At 38.1% G+C, this 18180-nt stretch overlaps 1 protein-coding gene across 14 annotated transcripts in view; it reads left to right on the forward strand.

The window, feature by feature from the left end:
• PARD3 (par-3 family cell polarity regulator) overlaps positions 1-18180 on the forward strand; it is a 426281-nt gene that overhangs the window by 320764 nt on the left and 87337 nt on the right. For 13 of the 14 annotated variants that reach the window (XM_048952157.1, XM_048952158.1, XM_048952142.1 and 10 more), the window contains one exon: positions 5506-5763. The exons of the other annotated variant lie outside the window; for it this stretch is intronic. In XM_048952157.1, coding sequence (XP_048808114.1) covers positions 5506-5763 — 258 coding nt within the window. The remainder of the gene's footprint in view (positions 1-5505; positions 5764-18180) is intronic. 14 annotated transcript variants of the gene reach the window in all.

Below are 18180 nucleotides of genomic sequence, written 5' to 3' on the forward strand. Positions count from 1 at the left end.
TTATTGCTGGCGTGCTGTGCCCACAAGGTATTTCTCTCTAGCAGAGGAGGAAGGGACATGTCTGACAAGATCTGGCTACTGGCCAATGCACCTTCTGACCTCTTTATTAGAAACAATATCTGGCAAAAACTGGACCAAATGCTGACATCCCATCTGACTAACTTGAACAAGCTGACTGGCATTATAAATGTGCTGTTTTTCTTGGTTTTTAATCCATCATAGAGAGGAATACCAGTCTGATGGCAGAGGAACTGAGAACTGTCAGTGGTGGATGGCTTGTCACTTAGCTTCTGTTCTTACACAATGCTGTTTCTATGCTTAATAAGCCTTGTCAGCCGCCCCACATATGTGCAATTGCAAGCGTTCAATACTGATTTTGTAAATCAGCGAGCCTCAGTGGAAAAGACTATGTTGTGGATAATCACTTGGGCAATCACCGAGTCCTGGCAGCAGCAGGATGATTAATTGAATTGACCAAGCAATTGCGCACCAGAGGCTGCAGCCAACTTTGTTTCAGCTCTTAGGGGAGGACATTGCTGACTGTGCAACAACTGTGAAGTACTACCTGTGAATACCCCTCCCATACTGTGCTTGTCAGTTAAGAGTAGCCAAATTTCAAAGGATCTAAACAAATCATATAGCAAATCCTGCACCACCTCAGCTATCGTCACAGATGTGGGTTTTCCACTGCTGGAAAAAGTTTTGTTTCTGCAGAACTGATATGAGCATTTGGTTCAGATTTGTCTTGCGGAGTGGTACAGTTGATCTGAGCTACCTGGCTAACTGCCCCTTACAACAGAGGGTATGCAGTTGATGCATTTGTTAGATTCGAAGGATTTGGTTTCTCTGACCACAAGACATTTCCCTGCTGGCTGAACAGCTATGTAGCCCCCTTCTCCCCCCTCCCCACCCCCAGGCAGTGCCCTGCTGATGGAATGTAGGCCAGGTCTACCAGGAGAAAGAAACATGCTGACAACTGTATGTGGGTGTCTAAAATGCCAGCTGCCTTCATCTGAAATCCCACTCACAGGTTTTGAGAAAGGGAACAAGATGTCTGCTGTTTGTTGGGGACAGCAGAGCAAAAGCTTTTTATTTCTGTGACCACAATCTCACATGCACAGGAATCACTATATAATGGGTATGTCTGTCATTACTGGATTAGCTTGCAATGAAAACCTTGTTGAACAACTATAGGAAGTTCTGCAGCTAATAATATTGTCATTTGAAGCAGTTATCTTTAGCTTCTGAATTGAATGGCGCGCAAATGCATGAGGATAATTTATACTTCACTGAACATTATAATTTGAGTATCAAAAGAACGACATCATGTTGGTGGCATTCAATATTAACACTTCAGCAAGAGGGGTTTAAGAAACTTCTTGGGATAGTTTCTGTATTTTTGGAAGTTCCATTTCTTTTAAACGCTGCGAAATTGATCAGTAATTTTTGCAAAACTCTTTGAAGATAGAGATAGTTATATAAACTTTAAGCATTGTTAAGCCCATATTAGGTTCATAAAATAAATCCTCAAAATTAGCTGATCTGGAACTTCAGACGTGCATTTTTATTGTGTCATGGAATACTGTTTGGTGAAGACAGTTTAATACAGATATCTATACTGTGAGCCTGAAGCACTTTGAACACTTCTCCAGATAGTGGATTTCAATAGCAGGAGCACTTCTGATTAAGGCTGAAGTACAGAGCAAATTCCAGGTTCTTGTCTATGCTTCAGTGTGTTTACGTAATCGCTTTAGTTTTTCCTACCATAGTCTGCATGGACACGTCCCAAGTGTGCACTTAATTTGGTGCATGCTAATGGATAAGTTAAGCCACACTATGCATACGGATGCAGGCAAGGAGGGGGCTCACATAAAAAATAATATGGGATTAAATTCAACTTAAATATCAAAATATGTTTTTATATAAAAGCTATTAGAATTGGACAAGGAATAGAGTTATGTTCAGCTACTAGCTGGTGTTCCTTTCAAGAATGTATCTACGTAATTTTTTGGTGGTTTTTTTTCTTTAAGTTTGATGTCTGTGCTTAAATATATTATGTATTGAAGAAGACAAGCAGAGCTGTACTTTAAACAATACGTAAAAATTAATCAGAATACCTATTTTTTGTCATATTGAAGGAATTCTGGTTTAGAATTGACTCATAGCAAATTCATTCAGAGAAAAAGAATCAGCACATTTTGGATGTCAGTACAGATAGAAATCTTTTAAGTCTCACCTTTGAGTCACCCCTTGTAAATGCTTTTTTAGAGGGTTACTGAATTTTGGTTATAATTAGCAAGAAAATGTATAATGTGTTTAGACTCTGATTTTTAATACTGTGTATTAATACAATTTATAAGCAATTGTAGGAAATAATTCTAAAAAAAATTCCTGGTAGATGTGAATGTAATTATTTGGATAACACTTCAACAATCAGTTCACTTCCACTTGAGTAGGAGTAAGTATTCTTCATTGAACCATGCATGGGAGAATCTTAATGTTAGGATGCAAATGATGTTACTTATGAGTTCAAGTGTATTAAATAGCCAATAAACAGATACATGAGAATATTTCATTAACAATGAAACTGGGGGCACTGAAGTCTGCACCTGTGGAGGGTGGAGTAATGTTCATGGTCAAAACTAGATAAGTTCACCAGCACGTATAACAGTCAGTAAGAGGAAGGTCAGCATCACCAGTTATCACCAGGTAATTCAGTTTTATGAGCTCATCAGGTTATGGTTGTTTGTTTTTTGGTTTGTTTGGTGTTTTTTTGTGTGTGTGGTTTTTTTTTTTTTTTGACTGTATTTCCTCACGCCATGTCTTTGCTATATTGTCAGATTTCATATTTTACTTGTCTGAAGCATTTTTTCCCTCAAATTGGTGTCAGTCATTGTTCAGGTATTTGGCAACACACTGACCACTGAAAATAAAATGAAGTGCTAGAATTTAGCAATATCTTGAAAATTGTACATTTCCTTTGCTTTTTCCATTCAGAAGACAAATATTAGTGGGTAAATATGTTCTGCTACAGGGTAATTGACACAGAACTACAAATTGGAATTGCAATCGGCAGAGAGATCAGGTCAACTACTGCAGGTCTCCTTCAGGCCTGCTTTTCCTCTGGAATACAGGACAATGTAGCATGTATCTTTGTATTTTAAAAGCACATGTGCAAAAACAAAGTTTAAATTTGAAATAGATTTGGTGTTTAAGGCTGAATCCTTTGTCAATGTAAATTTAAAAAAAAAAAAAAATAGTAAATTTCCTAATGTTCCTATTGAACATTGATGAAACTGGGAAATTGCAGAGGAGCATTCCATCAGCTGAATAGCACTGCAGTTTTCCTGTCTGTTTTTCCCCTCTTAAAGTAAAAAGCAATCAGTGGAAAAAAAAAAAAAGCAAAACTTGTTTGCTTAATTAAAAAATTGTTAAATTTTCTCAGATTGCTCCTATTTGTGTTTTCTTCCCGGTTGGATGCTTGTTTTCCTTTCCAATGGGACTGAGTACAAGCTAGAGTTGTGGTGTACAAGTCAGTAGTAGTAGACATAAAAACAAAGAGTGAAGCTGAGGTACAATTCAGGCCTTTACATGAATCACTGAACCACCAGTGCAGCTGTTACTGGCTGTTGAAGAGAGTTCTGTAGATCAGTTTGACTCCCAAAACAGTACCCTTGCTCTGTACTTGTGGTTGTTTTTTTTTTTTTTTTTTTGAAGAAAATAGATCTGCCTGTCCGTGTTACCCTTTTATTCCGTTCTTTTGTTACCAGGATCTCTGTTAGCATAGAAAGCACAATTTGCTTGGGGCTCAGTTTGGTGAAGACATTTTGATTTAGACTTCCCCATGCAAAGCTCAGAGCAGGATTCTCATGCACACACACAATTGGCTTTTGTCATTTGACTTATCTCAGTGTCTATGAGATGTCAGCATAGGGCTGGCAGATGTGACAACGGCCTACAAGAGCCCTCCTTGTCTAGCAGCGAGGGGTCTGGTAGGGTGTCTGAGGGCTGTCAGATGCCTAAAGCTGCCTGTGCTTGAGCAGCTAAATCAAGACTGGCAAGCCAGGATCCCACAGGAGTCCTACACAGCACTGTAGGTCTCATGCTAGGACACACTGACAGCTACAGAAGAGTTGTAACTCCTGGAAGCCAGCTGGCAGTGATGGAGCTTTCCCTCATGTGGCTCATGGGGACTCACCTGCTGCAGGAGACTGAAGTGTGATGTCCAACTGTAACCAGAATCCCACCCCTTGTGTGTCTGCTTTTCTTTTTGCGAAGACTCATCTTGAACATGATGTGGCAAAGAATTTCCAAAAAATGCTGTGGTAACCTAACTCTTAGATTTTCCTATTTTCAGAAGAGGCAAGGCTTGCTTTCAAAGGATTCAAAGGCTTGAAGCAGGCTGTTAATTGGTCAGCAGGCAGGGGGGTGCCCAGAGCTGTGGTCTGAATGGATAGATATTGTCACACTGCATGTCTTTATCTATTAGATGGAGAAGGAATACATTTTGCTAATGGTAGGGAGGAGACACAGCTGAGTGCTTCATTTTGCGATGATGACATAGCATTAAATCGGTCTGGGGAGACAGTTTTGGGGGTGCATGTGGTTTTCTTCAGTTCACTGAGCATGTGTGGAATACATCAAATTTTTTAAAATACCAATGAAACTTTGAAGCCCAAATCAAATTTTAGTAATAGGTTTATGTGCTTTTGAAAACTTGACCTGTGCTCAGTTTATATTTGTCAGATTCCTAAATGCCATCTGTTTTTATTTGTCACTTTTGGTCATGCAGCTAAACAAATGCACTTAGATACCAAATCCCAATAGAGCATCACCTTTCACTTGTAACTTTTACATAAGACAAATGTTAGTACTTTCTGTGAAGAAACTGCCTAGTTTTAGGAGGCGGCAGGTTCAGTTTATTTATATTTTAAATAAAACATGCACATTCTGAACAATTTATACAAGGAACAACTTCTGCTGTTTACTGCATGCATACATCCTTAAGTGTGTGCATGTTTTAATCTTAGGTTTTTGAGGTTTGGAAACGTAAGTTTTATACTGTTGGGCCAAGAAAGTACATTAAAATTCATCCCTGAAGGCAGGTGTTAGCAGCTCTATATCTGTCAGATTTTGTTGGAGTACCATGCAATATGAATGATGTCTGGCCGTTCTCAGGCAAGTCAAGTAATAATGTAAAGTTCATAGGATGCATAAAACAACAGATTAAACTCTGACAATTATGGCTAATCTTTTTTTTCACTTTATAATGAAAGAATAAAATAGATAATCAGCCTTCTTCCTTAAAGCACACTGTCTATTGTGGGGTTGTTTTTTTTAAGATCTAGACTTTAGTCTCCAGTTTACAAGTGAGACTCCGTGACAAACTGAAACTGGAAGCACAGCAATAGTCATCACTAAGATGGGCTGTCCAAAGTGTCTGTTAGCTGCTGCTTTCAAATGAAGGGGGGAGAAATTAGTTTCAGCCTTCTTTTAATTTTTCAGAATTCAAGCAAAAACTCGGGAATTTCGAGAGAGACAAGCTCGTGAACGTGACTATGCTGAGATACAGGATTTTAACCGGACTTTTGGCTGTGATGCAGACCCAATGTATGCTGGGATCTCTTCCTATGACTCGTCTTCAAATAGCGGCACAATAAGTCTGACCAGCAGACCGCAGAGCCCGAGGGAAGGACAGACAGTTGAAGCCTTGTACGCCCAAGTGAAGAAACCGTGGAATTCTAAGTCTTCACCTGTAGACAGGTAGGCACTAGACAGCAACCACTATGCTTTTACCACATCCCCCTTGTAATGCTTGTGTCATGGGAGATTACAGCGCATCAGTTGGGAAATCAGAACTCCATTTTTTATTAATGGCTTTTTAAAAGCCTTTATGTAGAAGAGTATTGAGCTCCCATAAATCAAATGGTAACAGAATGGAATGTGAAGTTTTTTTCCTGTAGACTCAGATTTTTCTTTCTCATTCTTCAGATGGTTTTGAGTTCAAGACGTTTGGGATAATTCATTTAGAATTTGTGATATCACTTGGCTTATTAGAACTCTAACATGACTGTGGAATGCAATGTTTCCTACCTATTCAAAGCAGTTATATTCTGTAATTATTTCTGTAAAGTTCTTACTATTTAAGCAAAAATAGATTAATGGTTATCTGCATTCTAGTTCTGTGGTTCTGAACTTCAGTCTAACAGGTGGAACTTCTTGATAAAATGTAGACCAACCTCCAAGTTTTTTGTCAGGAATTATGTTCTGGTTTTGGGTTGTAGCTTATGGTTTATACTTTTCCTCGAGTTACACTGTCTGAACTTTGTCATGTTTGGCCTTATGCTGAAATCAGGAAAATTTCTGGTTTCTGTTGTGGAATTCTGTTGATGGTTCTGTTGATGGAATTTTGAAAAGCTGAAGCTAAAACAGGCATGCAAGCTAACGTAAAGTAGAAATAACCAAAGGCAACATTCACAGCTTTTTTGTACTTCAACAATGAAAATACATCTGTTTCCTTGGCTGACGTCTATGATGTTGAAGTTCTGCATTTCTTCAGTTGTATAAAAATGAACATTGAAATCCTACTATGGGAGGTGCTAACTCGTTCAGAGAGCATTAGTTTTGCTCACAGTAAAGCCACTTGTCATTTTGTTTTCTGCCCAGCTCTTCCTGGAAGAAAACAATTAACTTTCACTTAAATGCGCAGAACAACATCTTTGTTTACTGTGCTTGAGATCTATAAGGAAAGCAGCTATCATGGAGAGCTGAACTAATTGTCTGAAAGGTTTTAAATGAGGACTGAGTGACCCTATTTTTTACAAGTTCCTTTACATGATATTGGGAAAAATTATGTTGATTAACTTGACAGTTAAGGATGTTTCAGTTTCATACCTTTCTATTAACGTTCAGAATCACAACTACCTTTTTATTTTCTCACTCATACAGTTATTCTGTATTGCACTGTCTACTTTTTGTATTAAACAAACCTAGTTTATATTTTGCAGATTAGTATTTTATTTCAGTGAAGAAAGCAAAATAATTTCAAAAGCAGACAGCTTCATCTGTGCTTTTGAAATTTTACGTTCCATAGCCTTACATTGATAGGCGTTACTATGTTCAAGTACCTGACATTTCAGGACTTTTGTTATTTTGGAAATTGAGATAGCTTGGTTGGATATGGCTGCCACGTGGTGCCTCTTGCAGCTGTTTTTGTTAGACCAAAGGCAGTGTTTCATGCCTGAGTTGAATGGCATCAATGTCACATCAACAAAAAAAAAAGTTCTTTGATGCAAACCTGGTGCGGTGAAATATAAGACCTGAGTGACCCAGCTAACTCTGTGTGATTGCTGATAAAAGAGCCAGGAGAGAGTGAATAAAACCGAAGATAACGGTGTGCTGAGGGAACCTGATGTTAATGATAAGGGTGGGATAGAAGAGCAGCATGACAGTTCTGTGCATTCAGGCTGCCTTGCCAGAACCCAGCAGCACTGAGGGCCCCATCGCACACAGCTCGGTCAAACTGGGACCGAAGGCCCAACCTGGCTGGAGAGAGGCAGGAGATGCAAGTTGAGAGGAGAGCAAGAAAGGCAACTCCTGGTTTAGTGATAAAGTGATAGTATGAGACTCTTCACAAGCATCACCTGAGAAAAAATAGGCAGTTCACCTGGAAAAAGATTATTATTTACTACTAGTGTCCTTTGAAGTATGTCTGGGGGACTGAGGCTTGAGCTCATGGCTGAGCAATCTTCCCAAGGCTGTTCTGTTTTTCATAACTTCATCTTGGAAGTATTAAAGATCTGTATACTATCTTCAGTGAGTGAGATGCTTTTTAGCTAAGATGTCACCCCGTCTGTAGAATGCCTGGCTTTTCACTCCAGAGGCTTTACCACGTGTTCCTTATTGTCTCTTTCTAGCAGTGAAACCTTCCCATGACATCTCATCATGTCCCTTGCCATAGCAGTCATGCAAGTGCCTCTTCATGAGACTCTTCTTGAGGGAGCTCCTGTCTGTGCAGGAGAAAAGGTCCTCAAGAAATTTGAAGAAAAATCATTGGTTACAGCTCTGCATCCTTAAAATACTGTTTGTGTTAGCATTCATCTGCAGTAAGTGTTCTTTTCCCTCTGTTTTAGCCCTTTGCCCTTCCACCCCCTCCCTTCCTCTGCTTTAGAGGTTACCTAAATAGCCCCTTCCAGCCTTTGTGTATGGGAAGAGGAATTTCTAGCAGTACATTGCTGCTCACTGAGCTGCTCAGAGCTGTTTATGTCCAGGCTGGCTCAAATCTTCAGCACGTACATAGTAAAAGCAGCATTGTTTATATGGGAAATGTTATTTCTGTTACAGTTTGGTGCTAAGTGCCAAACAAAATTTGACATTTAAATATGTCCAAAAGGTTATTTGAAAGTCACTTACAGAGAGACCGATAACAAGATGTCTCATAATAGTTTGCATACCATCGTTGAACAGATGACAGATTTTTCTTTAACTTGTAAGAGAATTACTGCATCTGCGTGTGAGGCCTTGTCAGGTTTTGTTTTTCTTTAATATTCTTTAGATTTTTCTTATTTTCATCAACACATGCCACCAACTGACGCAAATTTAACTGTCATGGCGTATGGATGATAGCAATGTGAAGGACAACTATGTGAGATGCTGTATCAGAACAATGGATAACAATGGATTTTTTCACAAGTTGTCATCATAATAGAGTATCAAACTACTGTAGTGCTTCACCCAGTGATGGTACCAACAACTGATCAGGCAGAGATCCCCAAGTCATTTTGTGATGTGATTTGAAAGCTGGATTGTCCTTCTTTTCTTTCTTGAGTGTATTTAATATTTGTCCATATCCCTAGGACAGTAACTGACAGGTAGAACAAGACAATAAAAAGATTAAGAAAATGGTTATTCACTGATATTTTTGTCCATTCATTTCCCTAAGTGAAAATGAACTGTCTAATGCCATTCACTCAATACAAACTTGCACATCAATGTATGCGTGGAAGTAACTCTGCTTCACCCATCTTACCATCTATGACTATAAATAAAAAAAGCCTGTAAATGGTAAATTTTGAAAGTTCCTTTTAGGACTTGGAACTCTTTTAGAATTGCTTCAGTGCAGACTTAGGTTGCATTAGAATTAAAGAGATCATCAATGGAGTTTGGTTGCTTTCTTTTCTTTAATGTATTTTTGTTGTGTGTTTTTTTTTTTTTTTTTTTTTTAACCCACTGATAGTTATTATCTGTTGAATACATAATTAAGTATGGAAGGTTCTTTGAGTTTTTTATGTAATCCATATGTAAGTGTAGTTCCTGTGAATCTTGAAACACATTTAGATAATTCCAGTTACATAGTCATAGCAACTCTTTCCAGTAGCGCTAAGGAAGTGTTTTCCAGTCTTGTTCCTAAAGAATTAAAGCAGAGTCTTTCCCTTACAGCAGAGCAGTTTACCACTCAGTGGAAATGAAATCCTAGCAATAAATAAATAAATAAAATATTTTGGGAGTGGTTAGTCATCAGTGTAACTGCATATCCATCAGTTGCCCTGCCTACTTTAGCTCCATCCTATGTATCAATAACTTACAGAGACAGGCTGCTAAGCATTTCTTTCACTTTCCAACTTTTTATGTTACCATTAATGGAGCAAAATTTAGGTGCAACGTGTAATCTATGTATATTTTACAGTACTGGGAAGAAGTATCTTGAGAATTGTGTTCTTGTCAATAAAGCTTTCAGTTTATTTGAGAAGTGTTTCTAAGTATGTTTTGCATCATACAGAAGAGAAGCTGCACTACTGATCAATAGTGTTTTTCATGTAGATGACAATGATGCTATACAATGGGGTTTTATAGTGATCATCTGACATCCATAGTTGAACAGTATGTAGATAGACAGCTCCTAATGGACATTTACTGGTTGTCACTGTGTAATTTCCCACCAAGAGTGCATTGTCCTGAAATATAATTGAAATAAAATAGGCACTGTGCTGCTATAAATCTAAATAGCTTGAAAATAGTAGGCTAGACTCCCGTGGCTTGCTGAGGACATTTTAATGGAAACATAAATACCATAATCATAAGCTTTTTGCATGCATTTTACCATTAAAAAGAAAAAAATAAATGTTCATTTTAGAATGAGAGACCTTTATGAACTGGTTCCTTTTCTATCAGAAGTGGAATCAAGTTATGTCAAAGGAATATTAGGGAAGTGAAAATTACTCCAGTTGCTTTAAATGTCATCTGTTCAGTGCTAAGAGGCGAAAATGCTATTGTTAAGATCAGGCTGCACACTTTGCTTACTACTTGCCCAAAAAACAAGGGGAGAACATTTTATTTACTTGTTAACTTTTATTTACTTGGTGTTATGGTTTTGCTTAAATTGGCACAAAAGTAATGAACCTTGGATGCTGGGAAGAAGCATTCTAATATAATATAATATGTACAAAATGCAATAAGAAGACCTCATCTTTCTAGTGTATGTAGAGTGATTTTTAGCAACAGCGAAACGGATTGTGAAAACTATGAAGTACTATATTGCAATGCCTGGATAAATATTTGTTAAAAAAAGCAAGGCATTTGTGCAGCTATATTAAACTTCTTTATTAGTAGTGTCAGTCATAGGAGAGTGCCTGAAGTCTGTGGAATCATTTATGCATAGAAATCTGAGCTTATTGCCAGTCCCATAATAGATGAAGATATGCATTATTACTCAGAACGATGCATCCCATAAGTGTTAGGCTGTTTCTTTTTTCTTTAATAAAGAGATTTTCAGACAGTTCTTGAAGTTGACTTAAGGAGCAATGCACAAGCTGTAAACTGTCTAAGCAATGACATTTAAAACCTACAGAGCTGTTCAAAAGACATGCAGCGTAGGTTGACCAAGATAACGGTTAAGCTCTTCTGTCCTACTAGTGTTTACTTCTGTTCATTTATGTGTAAGTGTTTTCCTAAGCCCCTGTTTGTTATGCAAGCTCCCGAAGCAACTTCAGAAATTAACGGTAATAGGGTTTAAATCCTTATCTTCCAGAGAGTGTCACCCTTCTGCAGTATAACAAAGCTTCATTCCTGTGAGAATCAGGCTTCTGGAAAGACTTTTTCAGCCTAGGAAATGGTATATGTGCCATTGAGGGATCATCAAACAGACTTTCCAAGACAACTCTTGGGAGAGCAGTGGGTTAACAAACTATTTGCAGTTCTCTCATATGTAAAGTAGAAAATGATACTTGCAAGTCAGTGTGGTATTTTCTTCCACTCTGATAACCTGGAGAAGGATTAGTTAGAGCCTCTGTGAGACTCTTCATGGGGTTTAATTTCACTTCAGCACTAACACATTAGCTTTTTTGTTCTTCTACCCTTCATGCGATCAGCTAGTAATCTTTACCCCCAGAACTTCCTGAAAATTAGCTGCGTCTGTCATACACCCATGTATTTAGAACCCAATGAACAATATTAACATTGGCATTTTATTGTCTTAGGTGGTTGTTTTCTTTTGTTCTTCCGTCTTGATTGAATATAAGACAAGTTTTAATATAAATTCGTGAGGATTTATTTATGTGGACTCCCTGTTGTGAAAGTATGCAACTTCTCTCCCTTGTTAGAGTTACCATTTCGGTGTAGTAAGAGGCAGACTTAGAGCGAACTCTATTCAGGTTCAGGACTCTGGAAGTCCTGTGTTCGTTTTTTTTTTGGTTTTTTTTGTTTTTTTTTTTTTTAAATAGATACCGAACACTGATACTGTTGTGAGAACCATGTTTTTTTCCATTTACCATAACCTCACTGAAAGTCTGGTATTTTTGCTTCCTCTCTTCTCTTCTTGCTCTGTAATCTAAAGCATGAGAGCTGTTTGTTTGTTTTTACAAAAGCAGCAGACATTGGTACCTCTACAAATGGCTGCACTGGGAAAATGCTCCGAAAGATAAGAAGGAATTGAACTTTCCACTCCAGGTTACAAAACAAAGGGGTGAAGTGGGGTCCACCAAAGGCTGACAGTCCTCACTGCCCTTATTCTGAGAGACAGCCTGCCAGCACTCTTTCCTGTGGTGCTGTTTGGTTTTGTAATTTTCAATTAATCATTTTATTGCTTGTGCAAAAAAGAGAACAGCCTTCAAATGGGAGGAGGAAGCATTTAATTAAAAAGAAGAAAAAAAAATTATATTATCTGTGTTTAAAATAAAGCATGTTGTAAAACTGAGAAAAGTCAGTGTCTCAAGCCTTTAATTGTGACTTGAAACTGTAGTCCTAAAACAAGGCTAACGTGAACAGCTTTGTTTCCCACTAATACCATCAATGAAATGTGCAGTTCTTTATTCTTAGGAAATTTGGGGGAATATCTGAGGATGCAAAGCTGAAAAAGTGAAGGCTCATGAGTTTCTTAAATTAAGTGCTTTGATCCTACCTGTCTAAACTTTTTAATCTGTTCTTTGTTGGTCCTGTTAACCAAAGTTTGTATTGCAAACTGATGTTATGCAGCACTTGAGTGTTGTGATTTAATACTTTAAATTTGTTGTTGCTGTTGAATGTGGCCCTTTTTAGAAGGAGTACAAAATTATGGCACTTCTATCTCTTATGTACCTCCAGTTAGCCCATCTGTTCCACTTTGGTGAAAGACTGAGACTTCTGCTTTCCAATCACTTAAAAAGCTAGGGCTTTGCATTTTTAGTTGTCTTATTACTGGACTGTAAAGACTGAGTATGGGGAGATGTAGTGCATTCACAGAATCCAAAGCCTCCACAAAATGTAAAAATGGAAGTTAGCTCTTCAAATTAATGTCAATTGATGGTTTCAAAGTGAAGTATGAGTTAATTGTTATGCAAGTTCTTCTAATCAGACCCTATCTACAGATTTGTGGGGGGGGTTGTGGTTACTTTTTTAAGAACGACATCTATTTTACAGATGACACAAACTATATTTAGCCCAGTTGTTTATCTTTGTGGCCGGTCTCATTTGTTTATGTGACTAAATAAAGTATCCTGAGTATGGTCGAAGTAGTTTGTCAGTGGAGGAAGTGATGGAATCCAATTGTGGAAAGGAATCCTCTGCAGAAAACATCAGGAAGTAGAATAACATCACTACGTGTAGGTTAGCAAGTGTGCATGTGTTAATGTCTCCTGATATCTTATGAACTCATTGAATGAGTGTTTACATAACGTTTCACACCGACAATCCTGAAAATTGAGAAACTGCTTGAAGATCTCATTTCATTGTGTTGTTGGGTGGAAAGCTAAAAACTAATGCTTTTCAGCTCTTCACTCAGCAAACAGTATTTATTACTCAAGTATTACACTTTGTAGCATATGGTTTATAAGGTGTTTGAAGTTTTATTCCTTAAGGCTCAGACACTATGATATGAAAAGTTAAAAGTTTCTTGCATGACTTATTTTATATGATTATGTATTTCTGGAAAATGTTGTTCTACCATCAGATTTATTTATTTGCTGTAGACATTTTTTTTTCATTCCGTAAAATACTTGTGACATTTAAATAGCTTTTCAGTCTGATGTATTCATAGAAGTCTTTCTTATGTGATGGAAATATGAAATATTATTATAGTAAATAGATCACATATCTGTAAGGGATAGGGAGTTTCATCTGCCCTGAGTTTAGATGGTGTTACAACATATCAGACTTAATTTATGAAAGCAAAAGCGCAGATTTTGTTTCATTTCAATTCATGTGTATGGTTTTGTGACAAAAACGCATGGCATGCCTGAGTTCCTTCGCATTCTGTAATGGCATGTCTTCTGTGTGCAGCAATTCAGCCTTGATTACAGCCTTTCTTCCTTCAGTCCCAGCTTTTCCTTTAAAAGGATTCAAGTACAAACTAGGATGGAAAGCGAAGGCAGTATTACTACTACAAACATTTTAAAAAGCAATTAGAATCCGTACCACTTGGAGGGATATCAAAAGTGATGTCTCACTTCTAATTTCCAGTTATCTTTGGAAAGGGAAATTATTTGCCGAAGACCACAGTACCGCAGTACCTGGCCTCCTGGGCAATAAACAGTCTCTGACCTGGCAAACAAAGGAGACAGAAAATAGTAACATAGGCCTTTGTTTTCTGAAATGTATTTTATGGCTTGTTAATAGTTGCGATATATATCATGGGGTATTTTGTGCTGTAGAGGGAACAAGCAGAAGCTGCCTGCCACTAACAGATATAGTGTAAAGGAGAAAAAGAGAGGAAAAAAAGAAAAAGAGGAGGTTATTCTATGCATTATTTTTCACATCGTCTTAAACTGTACTGTGTCTGCTTGCTTAAGATAAACTTTGCGCATATTTGCTAAAATGTTTTCAAATTAACCAACATGTTTCTAAGGATTGCTAAATGCCCATCAAGGAGTGGAGGGATGCATTGAAGCTATTTTAATTAGCAAAGTGTGATTTAAAGGTTGCTAAAATCAAAAAGAGCTTATTCATTTTTCATCAATAATCACTTTCCTTAATATTTCATCAAAACCTGCTGATTCGGAGACCACCTTCTGGGCTTCGATTCATTATGACTACAGACGTAATTTAATTTTTCCCCCTTTCCTCATTCTGTGATAGGCTCCTTCATCTTTGAGACATTGTTAAGATGTTTCTAACATTCACAGATTGCTAATTGATCCAACTTTTTTTTAAAACTGTACTTAAGACAGGGTCTTCTTTTCTGTGGAAGCAATTCTCCATGCATTTGCTTTTACTAATGCTTCTTTCAGTCTTTCTACGTGATAAAACATAAATTTTCAGACAGACATAGCAAAAATTGAGAGCAGGTGTGGTTTCATTTAGTTAGTTATTCTTGTATCAGTACAGTCAACTTACATTTTAGAATACTTTGGAAAGGCTTCTAAGGTAAAGGCTAGAGATGATACAGGAATGTCTCTATACACATCTGTCCTGATCTGTATGTCAGCTCTTCATTACATCTAATGTGACAAGTGAGGCCAAATATTACATAGGTGATAGAGATAAATGTGAAGATTTTCTATAGCCAGTAAGATTTTGGAGTCACTGAGTTAGACCTTTATAGGTAATCTAAAGCAAACTTGGAATTTAAACAGCAGTGGAAGTAATGTATTATACCTAACTGAGTGATCATGAAGAAAAGCAATCCTGGGAATTTATACAAAGCATTTTGTGAAAGGAAGTACAGTTCAAAGAAATTTCTCTTTTCACTTTAGTAGGGCTGTTCCTCTAAATTTTGTCTACGTTGCCATACGCTAGATTATTTTTTTTTTGGTCCCAGAATGCATTTCTGTTAGTGTTTCAACTGCATATCCTGCTTCATCTTGGAAGGTCTCCCTGTAGAGCAATATCTAGGAAACCCTTATCAGAAACTGTGTTAAAACAAGAAATTATTGGTTACTCAGCAAAACCAGAATGTAGTGGGCTGAAACCAAGTCACTGCTGTGGAGTGTACTCTGGGCCATTCCTGTCGGTGCTAGGAAAAAGTTCACAGTCCTCAGTTTTCTTCACTCATCTCGCACTGATGAGAAGCTTGTCCTATTTGGTTGATGTGCTCAGTGTTCAAACTGGGCTCCCCTTGTAGCTAGGAGCCAGGACATCTCACTTTCTTTGTGGTTTGCCTCAGCCTGCTCTGATTAGAATTTCAAAAAAATGACCTTTAGGTCTTGCATAGATGGTCAGAGCTAAATTGTTGCTTCTCTTCTAAAGTTAACACAGACTGAATATTATAAGCATTCATTAGTTCCACTATTTTTGATGTAGATAGCGGCTCTACTGTTTTTGATGTAGGTAAAATTTGCTACAGCTTAAAATTTTGGGATTTAACAGGGGGGAATAGGTAGAACTGAGACGTTCAGTGTTAGGAATAATCCTACTTTATTGAACCTCACACTTACCTTTCTTAATATTCGTTTCACGTTGATACCTCCATCATCTATGCATTATGTTATCAGTGAGTGCCAATCCATATTCAGTAGGGCACATATACCCATGCAGAATAAGATGCGCACACAGAGTGGTGTTTCTTTGACAGATTTTTAATGTACAAATTTAAGAATATTCGTGTATGTATAAAAAAAGTATTTTCTAAAAATTACTTCACTCCAGAAGAGGTGACTTCCAGAGCACATCTGGTACAAACTTTGGCTCAAAGTTTGGTTTGGTCAGGTTGCTCTGGAGTCATATCCTGTGTATCTCTGAGGGTGGTGATTTCACCAGCTCTGTAGTGCCTGCCCCAGTATTTGACCACCTTCATGTTATCTATGAAAGCATTCTAATATCTGGATTTCCCATGCTCTCATTTGTGTCTGTTGTCTCTCATCCTATTGCAACTCTGAGATGTTGGGAGAGCATAAGTGAAAGAAAATATATAAATCACTTCATGTAAGATTGGGAATATTGAAACAACTGATTCAAAATTTTGAAGCACAAGAGAAATTTTAGAGACAGTAAGGATTACCTTAAAAAAACCTAATACTTCATTGTTAGCATTAAACTCTTCTGAGTGGTCACTTGAGTTCTTATTCTTTAATTGCCAATTATATTCCTGTATTTCAGAGTTACGCTAAGGCATGTGTCTTTTTTCTTATTTTGAATACAACTGTTGCCTTTTTCTCCACTACACTATTCTTAGTGTGAATAAAACTCTTGAGGACAAGTCATAACTCTTACAGTTCCCATAGGAGGCTGCCTTTTGTCCTTTATTTCCACTTTTATATTGTGAGTATAATAATCAACTCTACCAAAACCAACGCCTCTGAAAATACTTCCCAAAAACTGTGCATTCTATTGGCCTGCATGTGTACTTAGCTCTTGCTTTTCAGTTACGTTCTGTAGAGGATGTTTGTATTACTCCCTTTCTTGGGCAGGGCTGCTGCCATGCTGGACCTGCTGCTGCTGTGACAGCCTCTGTTCTTCTACAGAAGTACTTTCAGTATATCTTTTTTTCTTTTTTTTTTTTTTTTTTTTTCCCCACACTGAGGTTCAGCAGCTCACCTGTACATTTTCTGCTCAAAAACAGATCATGGGTCCCAGAGAAATGCTTCAGTGTTGGCAAGGAATTGTGAAACAAAGGTTTGCATACAGTCCTGAAAACTGTTTACATGTGAGATGCAGTGTGCAGCTGGTGAGTGCTGTGGCATTGCAGGAACGGAGCCCAGGAGACAGGCAGCCTCCTGCGGAGCTGAAGGACTGCACCGGAGGTGATGGAGGGGAATAAGCAAAGGAAGGCTCCTGCGGAGATCAGGAGCACTGCAGGATAGGAATGGAAGCTGCCTGCTGAGCAGGCTATGACAAAGGGGAGCCAACCATCCCCTCACTCTCCAAAAAAAAAAATAAAATCACCCCCTTTATATACGTAGATGAGGAAGAAGATGATCTGTGCTGTATTGTCTTTGATCTACGTGGTGCACTTGCAGGGGTTTAAAGAACTTCATAACCCTTTCTGGGGACTTGTAGTCAATATAGAGACCATTTTGTGCTGCGGCTCATCCCCTCCCCACTCCCTCCACTGACAAGCTGCCACCTGCACAGTAAAACACTGCTGCTGTTTAATTGCGTATAAATCAGGGCTGGGGAGTGGAGACAAGCCAGGAGAGTCTGGAAGGAGAATGTAAGTTTTAAAGGTAATTACCTGAGCTGGAACAGGGCCAGGGCACCAAGGTTAACACCTGTATGCTTGTGAGAAGTGCCTGGTGGTGTTCTTCCAGAAGCCATTTTCTACTGAATTATAGAAAGGACCTTGTTAGTCACTGGATCTGACTCTCTTCTGACACTGAGTTTGTTCCTACTGTGCTATATTCTATCACTTGTGTGGTGCATCTTAACTCACTTTGAAATGAGATTTGTCTGTCAGCTTTATGTAGACAGATAGACTACGCTTTTTCTTTTATAGATCTTGGTTGAGAAGACAAGTGCTTGGCATCTAACCTAAACTTTTATCTTATCACTTCCGTGTTCTCTTGAATTTATTAGGGTCTAGGACAGAAAGATATACAAGTGTGTGAAATTCCCAGTACCTATCTGAGGGTGTCCACTGAGATCCTAAAGAGAAAGAAAATATTGCTTTTGCTGCGTGCTCTTCAGTCACAAAGCATGGCAGACCTAATGCTGCTGAGACCTTCCTTAGCATGCTTAGGCATCATCATATCTCAGCACAGAAGATGCTTGTCTTTGCCACCTTCATTGCCTCCTCTGTTTGAAGGCAAATGTAATGATCTGTTTTGAACATATGAG

The sequence above is a fragment of the Lagopus muta genome, chromosome 7 (genome assembly GCF_023343835.1).
Source record: "Lagopus muta isolate bLagMut1 chromosome 7, bLagMut1 primary, whole genome shotgun sequence".
Classification (NCBI taxonomy): Eukaryota; Metazoa; Chordata; class Aves; order Galliformes; family Phasianidae; genus Lagopus; species Lagopus muta.